Genomic DNA, 19,843 nt, shown 5'->3' on the forward strand with positions numbered 1-19,843 from the left:
GTGACACCATTTTGGAATGTAGACCCCTAAGGAACGTATCTAAATGTGTGGTGAGCACTTTGACCCACCCAGTGCTTCACAGAAGTTTATAATGCAGAGCCGTAAAAATAAAAAATCATATTTTTTAACAAAAATGATCTTTTTGCCCCAAATTTTTTTATTTTTCAAGGGTAAAATAAGAAACTGGACCTCAAAAGTTGTTCTGCAATTTGTCCTGAATACGCTGATATGCCATATGTGGGTGTAAACCACTGTTTGGGTGCATAGCAGAGCTCGGGAGGGAAGGAGCGCCATTTGACTTTTCAATGCAAAATTGACTGGAATTGGGATGGGACACCATGTTGTGTTTGGAGAGCGTTATGATCTGGTGGCCTAGGAGCCGTACTATGGAGAAGGTGGTACCTGTACTGACCGCAGACCCTGAACTTTGCACCGCAACTAGAAATAGCCGTGGGATGTACCTAACACTCCCTAGACACCTCGACACAGCCCTAGAGCTAACTTCCCCTAATGATAGAAACGGGAAAACTATCTTGCCTCAGAGAAAATCCCCAAAGGATAGACAGCCCCCCACAAATATTGACTGTGAGAGGAGAGGGAAATGACATACGCAGACTGAAATCAGGATTTAGCAAAGGAGGCCATTCTAGCTAAAAAGAAAGAATAGGACAGAGTATTATGCGGTCAGTATTAAAACACTAAAAAATATCCACCACAGAAAATACAAATCTCCACATCTGACTAAAGACATGGAGGGTATATCTGCATCTCCAGAGACACAGCTTGGCTGCAAAAAATACTTCACAGACAAAGCTGGACAAGACAAAACATGAAAATGCACTGAACTATAAGGTCCACAGCATGTGGACAGCAAAAACAAAGCCAGAACTTATCTTTGTTAAAAAGAACAGCAAAACAGGAGAGACCAGGTATGGATGTGAATCCTCCAAAAACAATGGACAACTGGCACTGACTAAAGGATCAAGCAAGACTAAATAGCCAAGTCCAAATTGCAATTAAGTGGACACACCTGATAAATGCTGCGATCCAAAGACAGCAGCACTACCACTCATAACCACCGGAGGGAGCCCAAGAGCAGAATTCACAACAGTACCCCCCCTTGAGGAGGGGTCACCGAACCCTCACCAGAGCCCCAGGCTGATCAGGATGAGCCAAATGAAAGGCACGAACCAAATTGTCAGCATGAACATCGGAGGCAACAACCCAAGAATTATCCTCCTGGCCATAACCCTTCCATTTGACCAGATACTGAAGCTTCCGCCTCGAAATACGAGAATCCAAAATCTTCTCAACCACATACTCCAACTCCCCATCAATCAACACCGGGGCCAGAGGATCAACAGAGGGAACAACGGGCACCACATACTTCTGCAACAAAGATCTATGGAACACAATATGGATGGAAAAAGAGGCTGGAAGGGCCAAACGAAAAGACACTGGATTGATAATCTCAGAAATCCTATAAGGACCAATAAACCGAGGCTTGAACTTAGGGGAAGAAACCTTCATAGGAACATGACGGGAAGACAACCAGACCAAATCCGCAACTCGAAGCCGGGAACCAACACACCGACGACAGTTAGCAAAACGCTGAGCCTCCTCCTGAGACAACACCAAATTGTCCACCACATGAGCCCAAATCCGCTGCAGCCTGTCAACCACAGAATCCACACCAGGACAATCAGAAGGCTCAACCTGCCCTGAAGAAAAACGAGGATGAAAACCAAAATTACAAAAAAAAAGGCGAAACCAAGGTAGCAGAACTAGCCCGATTATTAAGGGCAAACTCGGCCAATGGCAAGAAAGCCACCCAATCATCCTGATCAGCAGACACAAAGCATCTCAAATAAGTTTCCAAAGTATGATTAGTTCGCTCGGTTTGGCCATTTGTCTGAGGATGAAATGCGGAAGAAAAAGACAAATCAAAGCCCAGCCTAGCACAAAAGGCCCGCCAAAACCTAAAAACAAACTGGGAACCTCTTTCGGACACAATATTCTCCGGAATGCCATGCAAACGAACCACATGCTCAAAAAACAACGGAACCAAATCAGAAGAGGAAGGCAATTTAGGCAAAGGTACCAAATGAACCATCTTAGAAAACCGGTCACAAACCACCCAGATAACCCACATCCTCTGGGAAACCAGAAGCTCTGAAATAAAATCCATAGAAATATGCATCCAAGGTCTCTCAGGGACCGGCAAAGGCAGAAGCAACCCACTAGCGTGGGAACAGCAAGGCTTAGCCCGTGCACAAATCCCACAGGACTGCACAAAATAATAATAATAATAATAATAATAATAATTTTTATTTATATAGCGCCAACATATTCCGCAGCGCTTTACAAATTATAGAGGGGACTTGTACAGACAATAGACATTACAGCATAACAGAAATACAGTTCAAAACAGATACCAGGAGGAATGAGGGCCCTGCTCGCAAGCTTACAAACTATGAGGAAAAGGGGAGACACGAGAGGTGGATGGTAACAAATGCTATAGTTATTCGGACCAGTCATAGTGTAAGGCTCGGGTGTTCATGTAAAGCTGCATGAACCAGTTAACTGCCTAAGTATGTAGCAGTACAGACACAGAGGGCTATTAACTGCCTAAAGTGAATGAGAACATAATGCGAGGAACCTGTTTTTTTTTTTTTTTTTTAAATAGGCCACACAGGGATCGTTAGGTTAATGCATTGAGGCAGTAGGCCAGTCTGAACAAATGCGTTTTTTGGGTACGCTTAAAGCTGTGGGGATTGGGGATTAATCGTATTAACCTAGGTAGTGCATTCCAAAGAATCGGCGCAGCACGTGTAAAGTCTTGGAGACGGGAGTGGGAGGTTCTGATTATTGAGGATGCTAACCTGAGGTCATTAGCGGAGCGGAGGGCACGGGTAGGGTGGTAGACTGAGACCAGAGAGGAGATGTAGGGTGGTGCTGAGCCATGGAGTGCTTTGTGGATGAGGGTAGTAGTTTTGTACTGGATTCTGGAGTGGATGGGTAGCCAGTGTAATGACTGGCACAAGGTAGAGGCATCGGTGTAACGGTTGGTGAGGAATATGATCCTGGCAGCAGCATTCAGGACAGATTGGAGCGGGGAAAGTTTGGTAAGAGGGAGGCCGATTAGTAGAGAGTTACAATAGTCCAGACGAGAATGAATAAGTGAAACAGTAAGAGTTTTTGCAGAGTCGAAAGTAAGAAAAGGGCGAATTCTAGAAATGTTTTTGAGATGCAGGTAAGAAGAGCGAGCCAGTGATCGGATGTGGGGGGTGAATGAAAGGTCAGAATCAAGGATAACCCCAAGGCAGCGTGCATGTTGCTTTGGAGTAATGGTGGAACCGCACACGGAGATGGCAATGTCAGGCAAAGGTAGGTTAGTAGAGGGAGAGAACACGAGGAGTTCAGTTTTTGACAGGTTTAGTTTCAGATAGAGGGAGGACATGATGTTAGAGACAGCAGTAAGACAATCACTGGTGTTTTCTAAAAAGGTCGGTGTGATATCAGGAGAAGAAGTGTATAATTGGGTGTCGTCAGCATAGAGATGGTACTGGAAACCAAATCTACTGATTGTTTGTCCAATAGCGGCAGTATACAAAGAGAAGAGGAGGGGGCCTAGGACTGATCCTTGAGGAACCCCAACAGTAAGGGGAAGGTGAGAGGAGGAGGAACCAGCAAAACATACAGTGAAGGATCGGTCAGAGAGATAGGAGGAGAACCAGGAGAGAACGGTGTCCTTGAGGCCAATGGAGCGGAGCATATTGAGGAGGAGCTGATGATCCACAGTATCGAATGCTGCGGAGAGATCCAGGAGAATTAGCATGGAGTAGTGACCATTAGATTTAGCTGTTAGTAGGTCATTAGAGACTTTAGTGAGGGCAGTTTCAGTAGAGTGTAAAGAGCGGAAGCCAGATTGAAGAGGGTCGAGAAGAGAGTTATCTGAGAGATAGCGCGTAAGACGGGAGTGGACCAGGCGTTCGAGGAGTTTAGAGATGAAAGGAAGATTAGAGACAGGTCTATAATTAGCGGCACAGTTTTGATTGAGGGATGGTTTTTTAAGTAATGGATGTATGATGGCATGCTTAAATGAGGAGGGAAAAATACCGGAAGTGAGGGAAAGGTTGAATATTTTTGTTAGGTGAGAGGTGACAGCTGGGGAAAGGGACTGGAGGAGATGTGACGGAATGGGGTCACTGGTGCAAGTGGTCGGGCGAGAAGATGCAAGGAGCTTGCTTACTTCTTCTTCTGTGACTGGTTCAAAGTCAGAGAGTGAACTAGATGCAGTGGGGGAGGGAGGACAGTGCATGGTATGAAAAGATTGGGAGATGATTTCCTGTCGAATGTGGTCAATTTTTTCTTTGAAGTAATTGGCCAGATCGTCAGCACGGAGATCCGTGGTTGGGCCTGCTCTCTTGGGTTGAGTAGGGACTGGAACGTGTCAAAGAGATGTTTAGGGTTATTGGACCGGGAGGTGATGAGGGTGTTGAAGTAGGTTTGTTTGGAGAGGTGAAGGGCAGAATTGTATGTCTTTAGCATGAACTTATAATGGATGAAATCTTCGGGTAGATTAGATTTTCTCCACAGACGTTCTGCGCACCTGGAGCACTGCTGCAGGAAACGTGTTTGCAGCGTGTGCCACGGTTGTTGCCGTCTGTGCCGAGTTGTTTTATGTATAGGAGGTGCAGCTTCATCCAGGGCACTTTGCAGGGTTTCATTGTAATGCTTCAGAGCAGAATCAGGACATGAGATGGAGAAGATTGGGGCCAATGAGGACTGCAAGTTCATCATAAGTTTCTGGGTGTTAATGGCCTGTATGTTTCTATAAGTGTGGAAAGTGGGGGTGACCTGAGCGGGATGGCAGTTCTTGATAGAGAATGAAAGAAGGTTGTGGTCAGAGAGTGGGAGAGGGGAGTTTGTGAAATCATCCACTGAGCAAAGCCCTGAGAAGACCAAGTCAAGGGAGTTTCCATCTTCATGTGTTGGAGAGTTAGTATGCTGCGAGAGGCCGAAAGAGGAGGATAGAGATAAAAGGTGAGAAGCAGATGGGGAGAGGGGAGAGGCAATGGGGATGTTGAAATCACCCATGATAAGGGTGGGGGTGTCACAGGAGAGAAAGTGTGGAAGCCAGGTGGCAAAGTGATCCAGGAACTGATGAGAGGGGCCGGGAGGACGATACACCACCGCCACTCGCATGGAGAAGGGGACGTAGAGTCTGACCACAAAAGAACGCACATCCCGCGACAAAGAAGGCCACCAAAAGGACCTACCAACCAAATCTCTGGTACCAAAAATCCCAGGATGGCCAGCCAACACAGAACAATGAACCTCAGAAATCACTTTACTAGTCCATCTATCAGGAACAAACAGTTTCCCCACAGGACAGCGATCAGGCTTATTAGCCTGAAATTCCTGAGGAACCCGTCATAAATCAGGGGAGATGGCAGAAAGAATCACCCCTTCCTTCAGAATGCCGACCGGCTCAAGAACCCCAGGGGAATCAGGAAAAAACTCCTAGAGAGGGCATCAGCCTTAACATTCTTAGAACCCGGAAGATACGAGACCACAAAATCAAAACGGGAGAAAAACAGGGACCATCGAGCCTGTCTAGGATTCAGTCGTTTGGCAGACTCGAGGTAAATCAGATTCTTATGATCGGTCAGGACCACAATACGGTGCTTGGCCCCCTCAAGCCAATGTCGCCACTCCTCAAATGCCCACTTCATAGCCAACAACTCTCGATTGCCGACATCATAATTGCGTTCCGCAGGCGAAAACTTCCGAGAAAAGAAGGCACACGGTTTCATCAAGGAACCATCAGAATTCCTCTGAGACAAAACGGCCCCTGCCCCAATCTCAGACGCGTCAACCTCAACCTGAAATGGAAGAGAAACATCCGGCTGACGCAACACAGGGGCAGAAGTAAATCAGCGTTTAAGCTCCTGAAAGGCAGAAACAGCCGCGGAGGACCAATTCGTCACATCAGCGCCTTTCTTCGTCAAATCGGTCAGAGGTTTAACCACACTGGAGAAGTTGGCAATGAAACGACGATAAAAATTAGCAAAGCCCAAGAATTTCTGAAGGCTCTTCACAGATGTGGGCTGAATCCAATCATGAATGGCCTGAACCTTAACCGGATCCATTTCTATAGATGAGGGAGAAAAAATGAAGCCCAAAAAAGAAACCTTCTGCACTCCAAAGAGGCACTTCGACCCCTTCACAAATAAAGCATTATTACGGAGGATCTGAAATACCATCCTGACCTGTTTCACATGAGACTCCCAATCATTGGAAAAAATCAAAATATCATCCAAATATACAACCATGAATTTATCAAGATAACTCTGAAAGATATCATGCATGAAGGACTGGAACACAGATGGGGCATTAGAGAGTCCGAATGGCATCACAAGGTATTCAAAATGGCCTTCGGGCGTATTAAATGCAGTTTTCCATTCGTCACCCTGCCTAATACGAATAAGATTATATGCCCCTCGAAGGTCAATCTTAGTAAACCAACTAGCCCCCTTAATCAGCTCACAGATGTCCACCCTTTATTAAAAATATAAACCTTTATTAAACCTTAATAAATATAAACAACACACCAATACCACAAGAAAGAAAACAACCGGGGGTGTGCCTACCCCTACACTGGCCTAAATTAACCTACCTATTTGCGGTGGTTGGCACCCTAAAACCTGCGCAGTGGCGCCCCTGCTCCTCGACGGCTCTCCCTGCTCACCCTGCTGGGCCCTATAGTGGCAGGGAGTGAGGAAGATGGTGAATAGGCTGGTGAGAAAGAGAAGAGGTATGTGTGCAGTATTGTTTCTATATAGATATCTTGACTAGCATAACTTGGTGCAATGGCTAGATTGGTACTCTGATGAAGATGCTAGACTACAATTGCAATTGCCCTCAACTAGCTTGACTAGTATAACTTGTTACAATAGCTAGATTAATATTCTGATGAAGCTGCTAGACTGAAGTTGTAACTGCCCTCAACAATGTATTATCAGTACCTCTCTACAATAGACTGTGTTTATAGAGGATCTCTTTTGCTCTGCTCAATGTAACAAGACGTCTTATAGGATATTAAGGAGATAATTTTCTACACCCTTGCAAATCCTAGTATAGAAGGTGTATTTAGAGTTTACTTAAAAGGAGATACTCTACATACTCTGTTGTATCTACTATGTGCAGACAAATGCAGAGGGTCTAATCCCTACCGATCTAAGTGTATCTTAGTTTATGTAGTACTGTTACAAGCAAAAGATAATCCGAAGTCACCAAGAGGATACTTGCACATACATAGGCCAGGAAAAAAAAAAAAATTCTATCTACATTTAAACCAAAAAAGAAAACACAAAACACCCTAAAAACAGTACCAAATAGTATTGGTCAAATGGCAACCTATAATTTCACGTAGCCATTACGCCCTATTTCAGATATTTGAGTCAACTACCGACGAGGCGATAATCAATACAGGGTCTCAAGGAGCCATCCTTCTTGGCAACAAAAAAAAAACCTGCTCCCAATGTGGAAGAAGATGGCCGAATATGCCCTTTCTCCAAAGACTCCTTAATATAGCTCCACATGGCGGCATGTTCTGGCACAGACAGGTTGAAATGTCGGCCCTTAGGGAACTTACAACCTGGAATCAAGTCAATAGCACAATCACAGTCCCTATGCGGTGGAAGGGAACTGGATTTGGGCTCATCAAATACATCCTGGAAATCTGACAAACACTCAGGAATTTCACAAGAGGGGGAAGAGGAAATTGACATCAAAGGAACGTGACCATGAACCCCCTGACAACCCCAACTAGTCACAGACATAGATTTCCAATCTAACACCGGATTATGTACCTGTAACCATGGAAAACCCAGCACAATATCATCATGCAAATTATGCAACACCAGAAAACGACAATCTTCCTGATGGGCTGGCGCCATGCGCATGGTCACCTGTGTCCAAAACTGGGGCTTATTTATAGCCAACGGTGTAGCATCAATCCCCCTTAAAGGAATAGGGATTTGCAAAGGCTGCAAGGGGAAACCACAACGTCTGGCAAATTCTAAGTCCATTAAGTTAAGAGCGGCGCCTGAATCCAAAAATGCCATGACAGAAAATGACGATAATGAGCAGATCAAGGTCACAGATAACAGAAATTTAGGTTGTACAGTACTGATGGTAACAGAACTAGCGATTCTCTTTGTACGCTTAGGGCAATCAGAAATAACATGAGCAGAATCGCCGCAGTAAAAACACAACCTATTCTGACGCCTGAATCTTTGTCGTTCAGCTGTAGACAAAATCCTATCACACTGCATAGGCTCAGGGCTCCGCTCGGAGGACAACGCCACAGTGTGGCGCTGATCAATCTAAATGGCCAGAGACATAGAATCACTCAGACCAGCAGGCATGGGGAACCCCACCATAACGTCTTTAACGGATTCAGAAAGACCCTTTCTGAAAATTGCCGCCAAGGCATCCTCATTCCATTTAGTCAACACAGACCATTTTCTAAATTTCTGGCAATACGATTCTGCCGCTTCTTGACCCTGACACAGGGCCAACAAGGTCTTCTCTGCACGATCCACTGAATTAGGTTCATCATACAATAACCCTAGCGCCTGGAAAAAGGTGTCTACATTAAGCAAAGCAGGATTCCCAGATTCCAGGGAAAATGCCCAATCCTGAGGATCACGACGCAACAGGGAAATAAAAATTTTAACCTGCTGAATGGGATCACCAGAAGAATGGGGTTTCAGAGCAAAAAAAAGTTTACAGTTATTTTTAAAGCTCAAAAATTTGGACCTGTCCCCAAAAAACAAATCAGCAGTAGGAACTCTAGGCTCTAAAACCGGAGTCTGAACGATATAATCGGAAATACCCTGTACTCTGGCAGCAAGCTGGTCCACACGAGAAACCAATTCCTGAACCTCCATGCCAGCGCTTAACTCCTGAGCCACCCAGAGGAAAAGAGGGAAGGAAAGACAAAACAGACTACAGAAAAAAAAATGGCTCAGCACTTTCCTTCCCTTCTTCTGAGATGCGTTTAACTCATTGTTGGCCAGTTGTACTGTTATGATCTGGTGGCCTAGGAGCAGCATGAGACGTACTCTGAAGAAGGTGGTACCTGTACTGACCGCAGACCCTGAACTTAGCTCCGCAACTAGAAGTAGCCGTGGGATGTACCTAACACTCCCTAGACACCTCGACACAGCCTCAGAGTTAACTTCCCCTAAAGATAGAATCGGGAAAACTATCTTGCCTCAGAGAAAATCCCCAAAGGATAGACAGCCCCTCACAAATATTGACTGTGAGAGGAGAGGGAAATGACATACGCAGACTGAAATCAGGATTTAGCAAAGGAGGCCATTCTAGCTAAAAAGAAAGAATAGGACAGAGTACTATGTGGTCAGTATTAAAACACTAAAAAATATCCACCACAGAAAATACAAATCTCCACATCTGACTAAAGACATGGAGGGTATATCTGCATCTCCAGAGACACAGCTTGGCTGCAAAAAATCCTTCACAGACAAAGCTGGACAAGACAAAACTTGAAAATGCACTGAACTATAAGGTCCACAGCATGTGGACAGCAAAAACAAAGCCAGAACTTATCTTTGTTGAAAAGAACAGCAAAACAGGAGAGACCAGGTATGGATGTGAATCCTCCAAAAACAATGGACAACTGGCACTGACTAAAGGATCATGCAAGACTAAATAGCCCAGTCCAAATTGGAATTAAGTGGACACACCTGATAAATGCTGCGATCCAAAGACAGCAGCACTACCACTCATAACCACCGGAGGGAGCCCAAGAGCAGAATTCACAACAGGAGAGCCCCTGATGTGCCTAAATATTGAAACCCCTCACAAGTGACACCATTTTGGAAAGTAGACCCCTTAAGGAACTTATCTAGATGTGTGGTGAGCACTTTGACCCAACAAGTGCTTCACAGAAGTTTATAATGCAGAGCCGTAAAAATAAAAAAATCATATTTTTTCACAAAAATGATCTTTTCGCCCCCAATTTTTTATTTTCCCAAAGGTAAAAGAAGAAACTGGACCCCAAAAAATTGTTGTACAATTTGTCCTGAGTACGCTGCTATCCGATATGTGGGGGTAAACGACTGTTTGGGCGCATGGCAGAGCTTGGAAGGGAAGGAACGCCATTTGACTTTTCAATGCAAAATTTACTGGAATTGAGATGGGACACGATGTCGTGTTTGGAGAGCCCCTGATGTACCTAAACATTAAAGCCCCCCACAAGTGACACCATTTTGGAAAGTAGACCCCCTAAGGAATTTATCTATATGTGTTTTGAGAGTTTTGAACCCCCAAGCGTTTCACTACAGTTTATAATGCAGAGCCGTGAAAATAAAAATTCTTTTTTTTTTTTACCAAAAATGATTTTTTAGCCCCCAGTTTTGAATTTTCACAAGGGTAACAGGATAAATTGGACCCAAAAGTTGTTGTACAATTTGTCCTGAGTACGCTGATACCCCATATGTGGGGGGAACCACTGTTTGGGCGCATGGCAGAGCTCGGAAAGGAAGGAGCGCCATTTGGAATGCAGACTTAGATGGATTGGTCTGCAGGCGTCACGTTGCATTTGCAGAGCCCCTGATGTACCCAAACAGTAGAAACCCCTCACAAGTGACCCCATATTGGAAACTAGACCTCCCAAGGAACTTATCTAGATGTGTTGTGAGAACTTTGAACCCCCAAGTGTTTCACTACAGTTTACAATGCAGAGCCGTGAAAATAAAAAATCTTTTTTCCCACAAAATTGATATTTAGTCCCCCAAATTTTTCTTTTCCCAAGGGTAACAAGAGAACTTGGACCCCAAAAGTTGTTGTCCAATTTGTCTCGAGTACGCTGATACCCCATATGTGGGGGTAAACCCCTGCTTGGGCGCACGGGAGAGCTCGGAAGGGAAGGAGCACTGTTTTACTTTTTCAACGCAGAATTGGCTGGAATTAAGATCAGACGCCATGCCGCGTTTGGAGAGCCCCTGATATGCCTAAACAGTGGAAACCCCCAATTCTAACTGAAACCCTAATCCAAACATACCCCTAACCCTAATCCCAACAGTAACCCTAACCACACCCCTAACCCTGACACACCCCTAACTCTAATCCAAACCCTAATCCCAACCGTAAATGTAATCTAAACCCTAACCCTAACTTTAGCCCCAACGTTAACCCTGACTTTAGCTCCAACCCTAGCCCCAACCCTAATCCTAGCCCTAACCCTAGCCCTAACCCTAGCCCTAACCCTAGCCCTAGCCCTAACCCTAACCCTAGCCCTAACGCTAGCCCTAACCCTAACCCTAACGGAAAAATGGAAATCAATACATTTTTTTTAATTTTATTATTTTTCCCTAACTAAGGGGGTGATAAAGGGGGGTTTGATTTACTTTTACAGGGTTTTTTATACCGGATTTTTATGATTGGCAGCTGTCACACACTAAAATACGCTTTTTATTGCAAAAAAGTTTTTGCGTCTCCACATTTTGAGACCTATAATTTTTCCATATTTTGGTCCACAGAGTCATGTGAGGTCTTGTTTTTTGCGGGACGAGTTGACATTTTTATTGGTAACATTTTCTGACACATGACAGTTTTTGATCGCTTTTTATTCCGATTTTTGTGAGGCAGAATGACCAAAAACCAGCTATTCATGAATTTCTTTTGGTGGAGGCGTTTATACCGTTCCGCATTTGGTAAAAGGGATAAAGCAGATTTATTCTTCGGGTCAGTACGTTTACAGCGATACCTCATTTATATCTTTTTTAATGTTATGGCGCTTTTATACGATTAAATCTATTTTATAGAAAAAATAATTATTTTGGCATCGCTTTATTCTCAGGACTATAACTTTTTTATTTTTTTGCTGATAATGCTGTATGGCAGCTTGTTTTTTTGCGGACAAGATGACGTTTTCAGCGGTACCATGGTTATTTATATCCATCTTTTTGATCGCGTGTCATTCCACTTTTTGGTTCAGCGGTATGATAATAAAGCGTTGTTTTTTGCCTCATTTTTGTTTTTTCTTACGGTGTTCTCTGAAGGGGTTAACTAGTGGGACCGTTTAATAGATTGGGTCGTTACAGACGCGGCGATACTAAATATGTGTACTTTTATTGTTTTTTTTTTATTTAGATAAAGAAATGTATTTATGGGAATAATATTTTTTTTTCTTTATTTAGGAATTTTTTTTTTTTTTAATGCATGTGGAAATTTTTTGTTTTAACTTTTTGACTTTGCCCCAGGGGGGACATCACAGATCACTGATCTGACAGTTTGCACAGCACTCTTACAGGGCTGCAGACTTACCAAGCGCTTCCTCTGAGCAGGCACTTGGTAAGCCACCTCCCTCCCTGTAGGACCCGGATGCCGTGGCTATTTTGGATCCGGGCCTGCAGCAGGGAGGGAGGTAAGGAGACCCTCGCAGCAACGCGATCACATCGCGTTGCTGCGGGGGTCTCAGGGAAGCCCGCAGGGAGCCCCCTCCCTGCGCGATGCTTCCCTATACCGCCGGCACATCGATCGCGGTGTGCCGGGGTTAATGTGCCGGGGGCGGTCCGTGACCACTCATGGCACAGTGCCGGATGTCAGCTGCGATAGGCAGCTGACACCCGGCCGCGATCGGCTGTGCTCCCCCCGTGAGCGCGGCCGATCGCATATGACGTACTATCCCGTCACTGGGAATAAAGTCCCAGGGCACCTTGACGGGATAGTACGTCATATGGGATTAAGGGGTTAAAGCAAATACACATTGATGCACAGAAAATAAAAGCAAGAAATGAGTCTCCAAGAAGGCCAAATAAAATAGTAAATATTAAAATAATATTTTATATACAGTACATTTTAAGATTTATGGTTATTCCACAGCATTAATTACTATGAAGACATTCTAAGATTCCATAAAGCCATGACTAGGTAGAGAATTTTCTTCTAAACCTTAGAAAATATATAAAAAAAGAATGACATAAAAAATGTTCACCCATAAAATTGTCAAGAGTCCTAGAAAGTGATAATGAATATTGATGTCCGCTCCACAAATTGGAATTTTCTACTTGTAGATTGGAATTTGAAATTCTGCAAGTTCTGAATTTCTCTTGGAAGCTCCGCTTCATTTCCCTCACCTTATTCGTGAAATCGAGAGGTTATACAGCTGAATATGCTGAATAATTTCATCCATAAGTCTGTCAGTCATCGCATCAAAGTCTGCAAAGGTGTCATTCTAAAAGGGAGAGAAAAAAATAAAAAATAAATATCAATGGTCAAAAGAATAAATCACCAGGATGTGTAGCGGAATATAATAAATTACTAATTAATGTTATGATTTACTTGGGGAAAATATCCTCCCATAAATAGAAAGATGAATAAATACTTACCCCTCACCCGGCAAGTCCCACCCAACTTACCGGCTATTTCCTTATTTTCAAGAGTCCAAAAGAAACCCCCCAAAAAATCATCGAAAAACTTGGCTGTTGTCTGTATACATGGAATATTTTGAATCTTTTTCTGCAGGTCTGCTTTGAAAAAAATCATTTAAAAACTCTTTGAAAGACTCCTTGGGGGAGATTTATCAAGAATGGCATAGCGTGAGCCTTGTTGGAGTGGAAGGTGCCAAAGTGGCAAATGCCACTTAATGATATCGCCGCATCTTGTGAGTGGCGTGTGCCTCTGGTTAAAGGCCGATAGTTTTAATGAATTTGTAGAACGGGTAAAGTTGTGCCGATTCTCGTCCCGGCTCCTCGCCAGCTTCACACAATTTGATCTAGCATGAAAGCGCAAAGAAATTTTTGGGCAAATGTTTTGTTACTCTTCAAAGCTTTTATGAATCGACTCCTTAATTTTTATACCGTGAAACTACTTTCCTGTTCACATGTTCAGTCTTTTACGATTTTTTTTTTCTGCTTCAAGTTTTGAAAATTGCCCGGTGAGAAAAAAAAGAAAGCGCCTACCACTTCTGTGAAGCAGCTTCTGATGGAAATTTCTCCAAACTATCCATTCCAAAGGCGGCAAAAAATGTTTACAGAAAAAGACAAACTCTTCCAAAATGTTTCTAAAACTTTTCAGAACTTCTTCAAGAAAAACAATCTCTTCCAAAAACACCTTAAAGGGTTAGTCCGACATTGGGGCTCAATTCTTCAGTCACTCTATGTGACTGCAGACTTGTGAGTACTCACAGCACGCACACTGCGCACTGTCAGGATGTTCTGACGCCGACGCAAAAAGCGGGCGGTCATCTGAACACAATCATGAGATTTACATACTTAAGGGCACATTCTGACCCAACGTGTCTGACCGTGCAAATCTCATACCTGTGCTCGTCAGCTCCGGACATGGGTAATCTTGACAGCGTGCACACAGTGTGGTGTCAGGATTCCCAAGTTTGCCGCACATAGAGTGACTGCTGGCAAGAACCCCAAAACCAGACAACCCATTCAGAGGTATATGCCTTCACCTGAAAAATATGATGTGTGCACAAACCCAAAAGAAGGAGCATTTCCTGAAGCATTTTCCACTTGAAAATTCGTGGTTTTGACCACCTCATAAGAGTCAACTACTCAAAATCAGTGTAGGAACTGTTGAAAATGGAAGGCAGCCTTCCTTACTGGCCTTTTATAACCCAGGAAAATAGCAAAAAAACATTTTGCCATATAGTAAATAGCATCAAATTTGGATTTGGGAAAATCCATTTTTTGTTTGTCAACTTTGATAGGAATTTGATTTGATTCGTTCACGTCTAATAGACACCAATAACACAAATGTCTCCTGACAGAGCATCATAAAATCGCATTTGGTCTTCAAAGCTAGTAATTCAATGCCACCTACAGTCACAAAATTGTTGGCACCTTTGAGATTATTCCAGAAAATGAATTATTTCTCCCAGAAAATGAGTGCAATTATTCCGCATGTTTTGTTGTACACAGGTTTCTCCTTTGTGTTTTTTCGGGGGGAATTTTGTGGGAAATGGTGTATAATTTGCCTTTTTTTTTCTCTATTTTTTTTGTGTTGTCCCAATACACACAAAAGAAATAAACTTGTGTATAACAAAACATGTGTAATTACAGTAATTTTCTATAATAATTCATTTTCTGGAACCATTCCGAGGGTGCCAACACTTTCGGCCATGACTGTATCTTGGAATAAGTAGAGAGATAAAAAGAAGGAAATGCCATAACTGTATTCGCACCTTTTCTATCACCCATTTGTAGCACAGATACAGAAGGGGCTGTAGGACCTCTATTTCTCAGGAGAACTGAGCGCCCCCCGATCCTTTTTGCCAACTCTGTGAGGCTGCTGTTGCCATCGAGTCAAATAAAAGGCGGTCCACCTTGTGTGAAACCTTTACATTGTTGTCTACATCAATTATTGAAAAGACCAACCTTATCGTCTGCTACTGACTCATGAGCTACCTCCTCGGTAGCCTCACTTGCCACTTAACTATAATTTTATCATTCATTCTCCCACCATTACTGATGGCTAGAAGACAATAATTACACATTTTACTCCACTTCTAATTTAAGCTACTTAAGTTGTTTTTTTGTTTTTTTTTTGTATTTTTTCATTATAATGGTTTTTCTTCCCTGAATTTAGAAAAATACACAAGAGGGTGTAAAATAATAATAATAATAATAATAATAAAAAAATAAATAAAACCCTCATAATCCTTATTTCTTGTTTGGTAAGGATAGGCATGGAAACACAGAGGCCAATTACTGGATCAAGCAGAAGTCCAGAGTCACTATTTCTACTTCCTGTTGGTATGATCAAACATGTGACCTCTGCAGCCAATCACTGTATAAACTAGCAAGTAATTGGCAGCAGTGGTCACATGCCGTTCATGACCAATTAGGAAGTACCAAGACCAGAGGAGAACCAGGGCAGCATGGAAGAAATTCAAAGGGGTAATCATGAAGTTACGTCTGACATACCTTGATATTATGTATTTTTACTTCATTTTGTCCCTTTTTTCCCCTTTTTACACTTCTGGTTTGGACCACCTGTAACTTCAACTTACGGTAATTTAATTCACTGGAAAGAATCTTGCATTCTGGACTCAGAACGGGACCAAGAAATTGCACAAGGACGTGTCTATATGTAAGGCTGCCCCATGTCATCTCTCCTTGGAGAAGAACTATACGACCGTAATGCTTTGTAGTAGGAAATATACTTTCTAGACAGAATTTTGATCCTCAGGGGAGGGACACTATTACCTCAGCATCTATTTATTGGTAGAACATTGTTATTATTTTTTTAACATGGATATTAAGGTAGAACATTTATTCGATGGGTCACTTACCTGATTTTTTTCAGACATTAGGAAGTCAAGATTTGCTCCCGGCAGCCCCAACTCAAGAAATGTTTTGACAAGCCGAAGGTCTGCGCTGTTACCTGGAATCAGTAGATACAATCGTAATCTTAGATATCAGACTCCAATGTTTCTCTCACATGTTGTTTCTGTCTTTTCATATTCCGCATAGCTAGCTGTCCCCTATTTTTATTTTTTTAAAGATACAGGGGATCTAAAAAATGTTTTAATTAAACTAAAGAAATAGATTAGCTACAATGCTTGTTAATCTACAGGATATTCTGCTTCTGTAAGTCAGTGTTGATTTTATTTTACCCTTATTCCAGCGATGTGTCACTTACTGGGCTTCTTGGTGCAGATTTAATAAAATCCCTGTTTTTTCTGCTATAGATCAAGCAGAGCTGTGTATAACCCCGCCCAGCTTTTTGTGTGCAATGTATATTGCCGGCAAGCTGCCAATCAGTAGTGGGGGGGCGGGGTTACACAGATTAGCTGGACTGTCCGGCATGAGACACCTAGTCATGTAATGATTTTCTCCTGCTGAAAAAACACTGATTGTATTCAAACTATAGCAAGCAGCTAAGCAAGTGACACATCGCTGGAATCAGAGTCTCTGTGCCCACATTATGCGGCTCTCATATTAAATAGCACAAACCTGCTGTCAGATTTCTTTTAACCCCTAAACAACCTATGGCATACATTTACTTCATATGTCACGTCCTTGACTTTGATGCGGGCTCGCGTATTAACGTGCCTATGTTATTATCGCGGAGCGCTAATGAGCTGCCATGACAAATAAGGGTCTGTTGAAGACCCTTGTGTTTGTCATGATGATAGTCCTGTGAAAGCCAACCTATAGGTGGTGCTCACAGGAGATCGTGATCTTCATTATACAAAGCAGTGCTAATGCATTGCTATTTATAGTACAAGCGATCAGCCAATCAGATCTTCTCTCTTTTGATGTTTTTCAGGTTTCAATTTGTAGACTACGTCAGACTCCCTGTACTATGTCAGGTTCCCTGGACTAAGTCGGATTCCCTGGACTACAACGGATTCTCTGGTCTATATCAGATTCCCTGAACTATGTCGGATTCCCTGGACTATGTCGGATTCCGTGGACTATGTCGGATTCCGTGGACTACGTCAGATTCCATGAACTATGTCGGATTCTTTGGACTTTGTCAGATTCCATGGACTAGTTAGGATTCCCTGAAAAACACTGGATTACCTCGACTACTTCGGAGTCCCTGAACTATATCGGATTCCCTGGACTACGTCAGATTCCTTGGACCACTTCAGATTCCCTGGACCACTTTAGATTCCCTGGACTACGTCAGATTCCATGGACTACGTAGGATTTCCTGGACAATGTTGGATACCCAGGACAACTTTAGATTCCCTGGACTATGTCAGATTCCATGGACTACATCAGATTCCCGGGACTACGTTAAATTCCATGGACTATGTAGGATTCTCTGGACTTCGTCAGATTCCATGGATTAGGTAGGATTCCCTGGACAATGCTGGATTTCCTGGACTACTTCAGATTCCCTGGACTATATCGGATTCCCTGGACTACGTCAGATTCTCTGGACCACTTCAGATTCCCTGGACCACTAAATCAGATTCCTTGGATTATGTCGGATTCCCTGGACTACGTCAGATTCCCTGGACTATGTCAGACTCCATGGCCTACATAGGATTCCCTGGACAATGTTGGATTCCTTGGACCACTTAAGATTCCCTGGACCACTTCAGATTCCCTGGACTATGTTGGATTCCCTGGACTACATCAGATTCCCTGGACTACGTCAGAATCCATGGCCTACATAGGATTCCCTGGACAGTGTTGGATTCCTTGGGCCACTTAAGACTCCCTGGACCACTTCAGATTCCCTGGACTATGTTGGATTCCCTGGACTACATCAGATTCCCTGGACTACGTCAGATTCCATGGACTACATCAGATTCCCTGGACTACGTCGGATTCCATGGACTACATCAGATTCCCTGGACTGCGTCAGATTCCATGGACTATGTAGGATTCCCTGGACAACGTTGGATTCCCTGGACTACGTCAGATTCCCTCGACTACATTAGATTCCCTCAACTACATCAGATTCCCTGGACTATGTCAGATTCCCCGGAATACGTCAGATTCCCTGAACTACGTCAGATTCCATGGTCTACGTCAGATTCCCTGGACTATATCAGATTCCATGACCAATGTTGGATTCCCGGGTCTACATCGGATTCCTTGGACTACGTCAGACTCTCTGGACTATGGCTCACCTACATAGGTTTTGTTTTTTTTTCTACAAATATATGAGCTAACCCGGAAAAGAGTTGGGGAGTTTTTTTTTTTTAAATAAAGTATATTTTTGTGTGTGCTTTCTCTTTTTAGTAGTGGGTTAGTTTAGGGGAATGTCTGAAAGACAGCTCTCCATTACTAACACCAGGGCTTGAAGTTAGCTGTGTTTTTGGACAAATCCCAGGTGGCATCAACTCCAACTGCTATTACCCTTATTGACCTGATGTGGTGGCAATTGGGGTAATGTGACTAAGTGTTGAAGTCAATTGCGATTTGTTCTAAAACATAGAAAAGGAGAAGAGCCACAATTGGAAATCTCACGTGATGCTCCACTTGTGGGGCAGTTGCAGGCTGGTATTATTTAGGCTGGGAAAGGACCAATAACAAATGACCTTCCAAACCTGATAATATAAACCCATAGCTGTCTGCTTTGCCTTTGCGGGTTTCATAAAAAAGAGGCAATCCTGCATCATTGTTTCCAATTAGTTATCTATTTGTTATGTTAAACAAGCCTAATAAGCTGGACGATAAACTCCACATGAAACACACTAAAGGGGGCCATTTTACAATATATAGGGGGCTTCCTGACATGTAACGTACGTGTACTAAAAATGATTTGCTGTGTACTACACAAATAATGAAGAACATGCAAGTTCAATTCTCCTAAGAGGATTAAAAAAGCTAAATAGTTAAACATTCTCTTATAAATCAAAAATATCCAATCATCCCCTTTTTTCATTCAAATAAAATGATGAAAAACAATATATAAATAAAACTATCAATTTTAGTATCGTTGGGTCCACAAAAGTCTTATGTTCATAAAGTAAAATTATTTATCCCATATGGAGAATACTGTAAAAGCAACACCTAAATAAAAATGCCAGAATTACATATTTTTTGGATATTTTGAAAAATAGGAGAAAAAAGAAAAATAAGCATGTTTCCAAAATGATATCGATAAATACAATGGCCTATCCACCAAACAAAAGCTCTCTTACAGCTCCGGAGATGGAAACATAAGTTTTGGGTCTTTTTGAAAAATAGTTAAATACATAAAAAATATAGTAAATTTGCTATTTCCATATTCATACGGACAAGCAGGATAAATTAGACTAATAGATCTTGATACCCATTGAATGCCATAAAAACTAAAACCCGGCAACAATGGAAATTTCGTC

The 19,843-nt window shown here is 42.7% G+C and overlaps 1 protein-coding gene across 2 annotated transcripts in view; it reads right to left on the minus strand.

Moving 5' to 3' along the window:
* Nucleotides 1–19,843, minus strand: part of FAM135B (family with sequence similarity 135 member B) — a 269,797-nt gene that overhangs the window by 14,289 nt on the left and 235,665 nt on the right. For both annotated transcript variants that reach the window (XM_069731950.1, XM_069731951.1), the window contains exons 15-16: nucleotides 16,346–16,437; nucleotides 13,176–13,273 (exon numbers count right to left, since the gene is read on the minus strand). In XM_069731950.1, the coding sequence (XP_069588051.1) occupies nucleotides 13,176–13,273; nucleotides 16,346–16,437 (190 nt within the window). The remainder of the gene's footprint in view (nucleotides 1–13,175; nucleotides 13,274–16,345; nucleotides 16,438–19,843) is intronic.

The sequence above is a fragment of the Ranitomeya imitator genome, chromosome 6, assembly GCF_032444005.1.
Source record: "Ranitomeya imitator isolate aRanImi1 chromosome 6, aRanImi1.pri, whole genome shotgun sequence".
Lineage (NCBI taxonomy): Eukaryota > Metazoa > Chordata > Amphibia > Anura > Dendrobatidae > Ranitomeya > Ranitomeya imitator.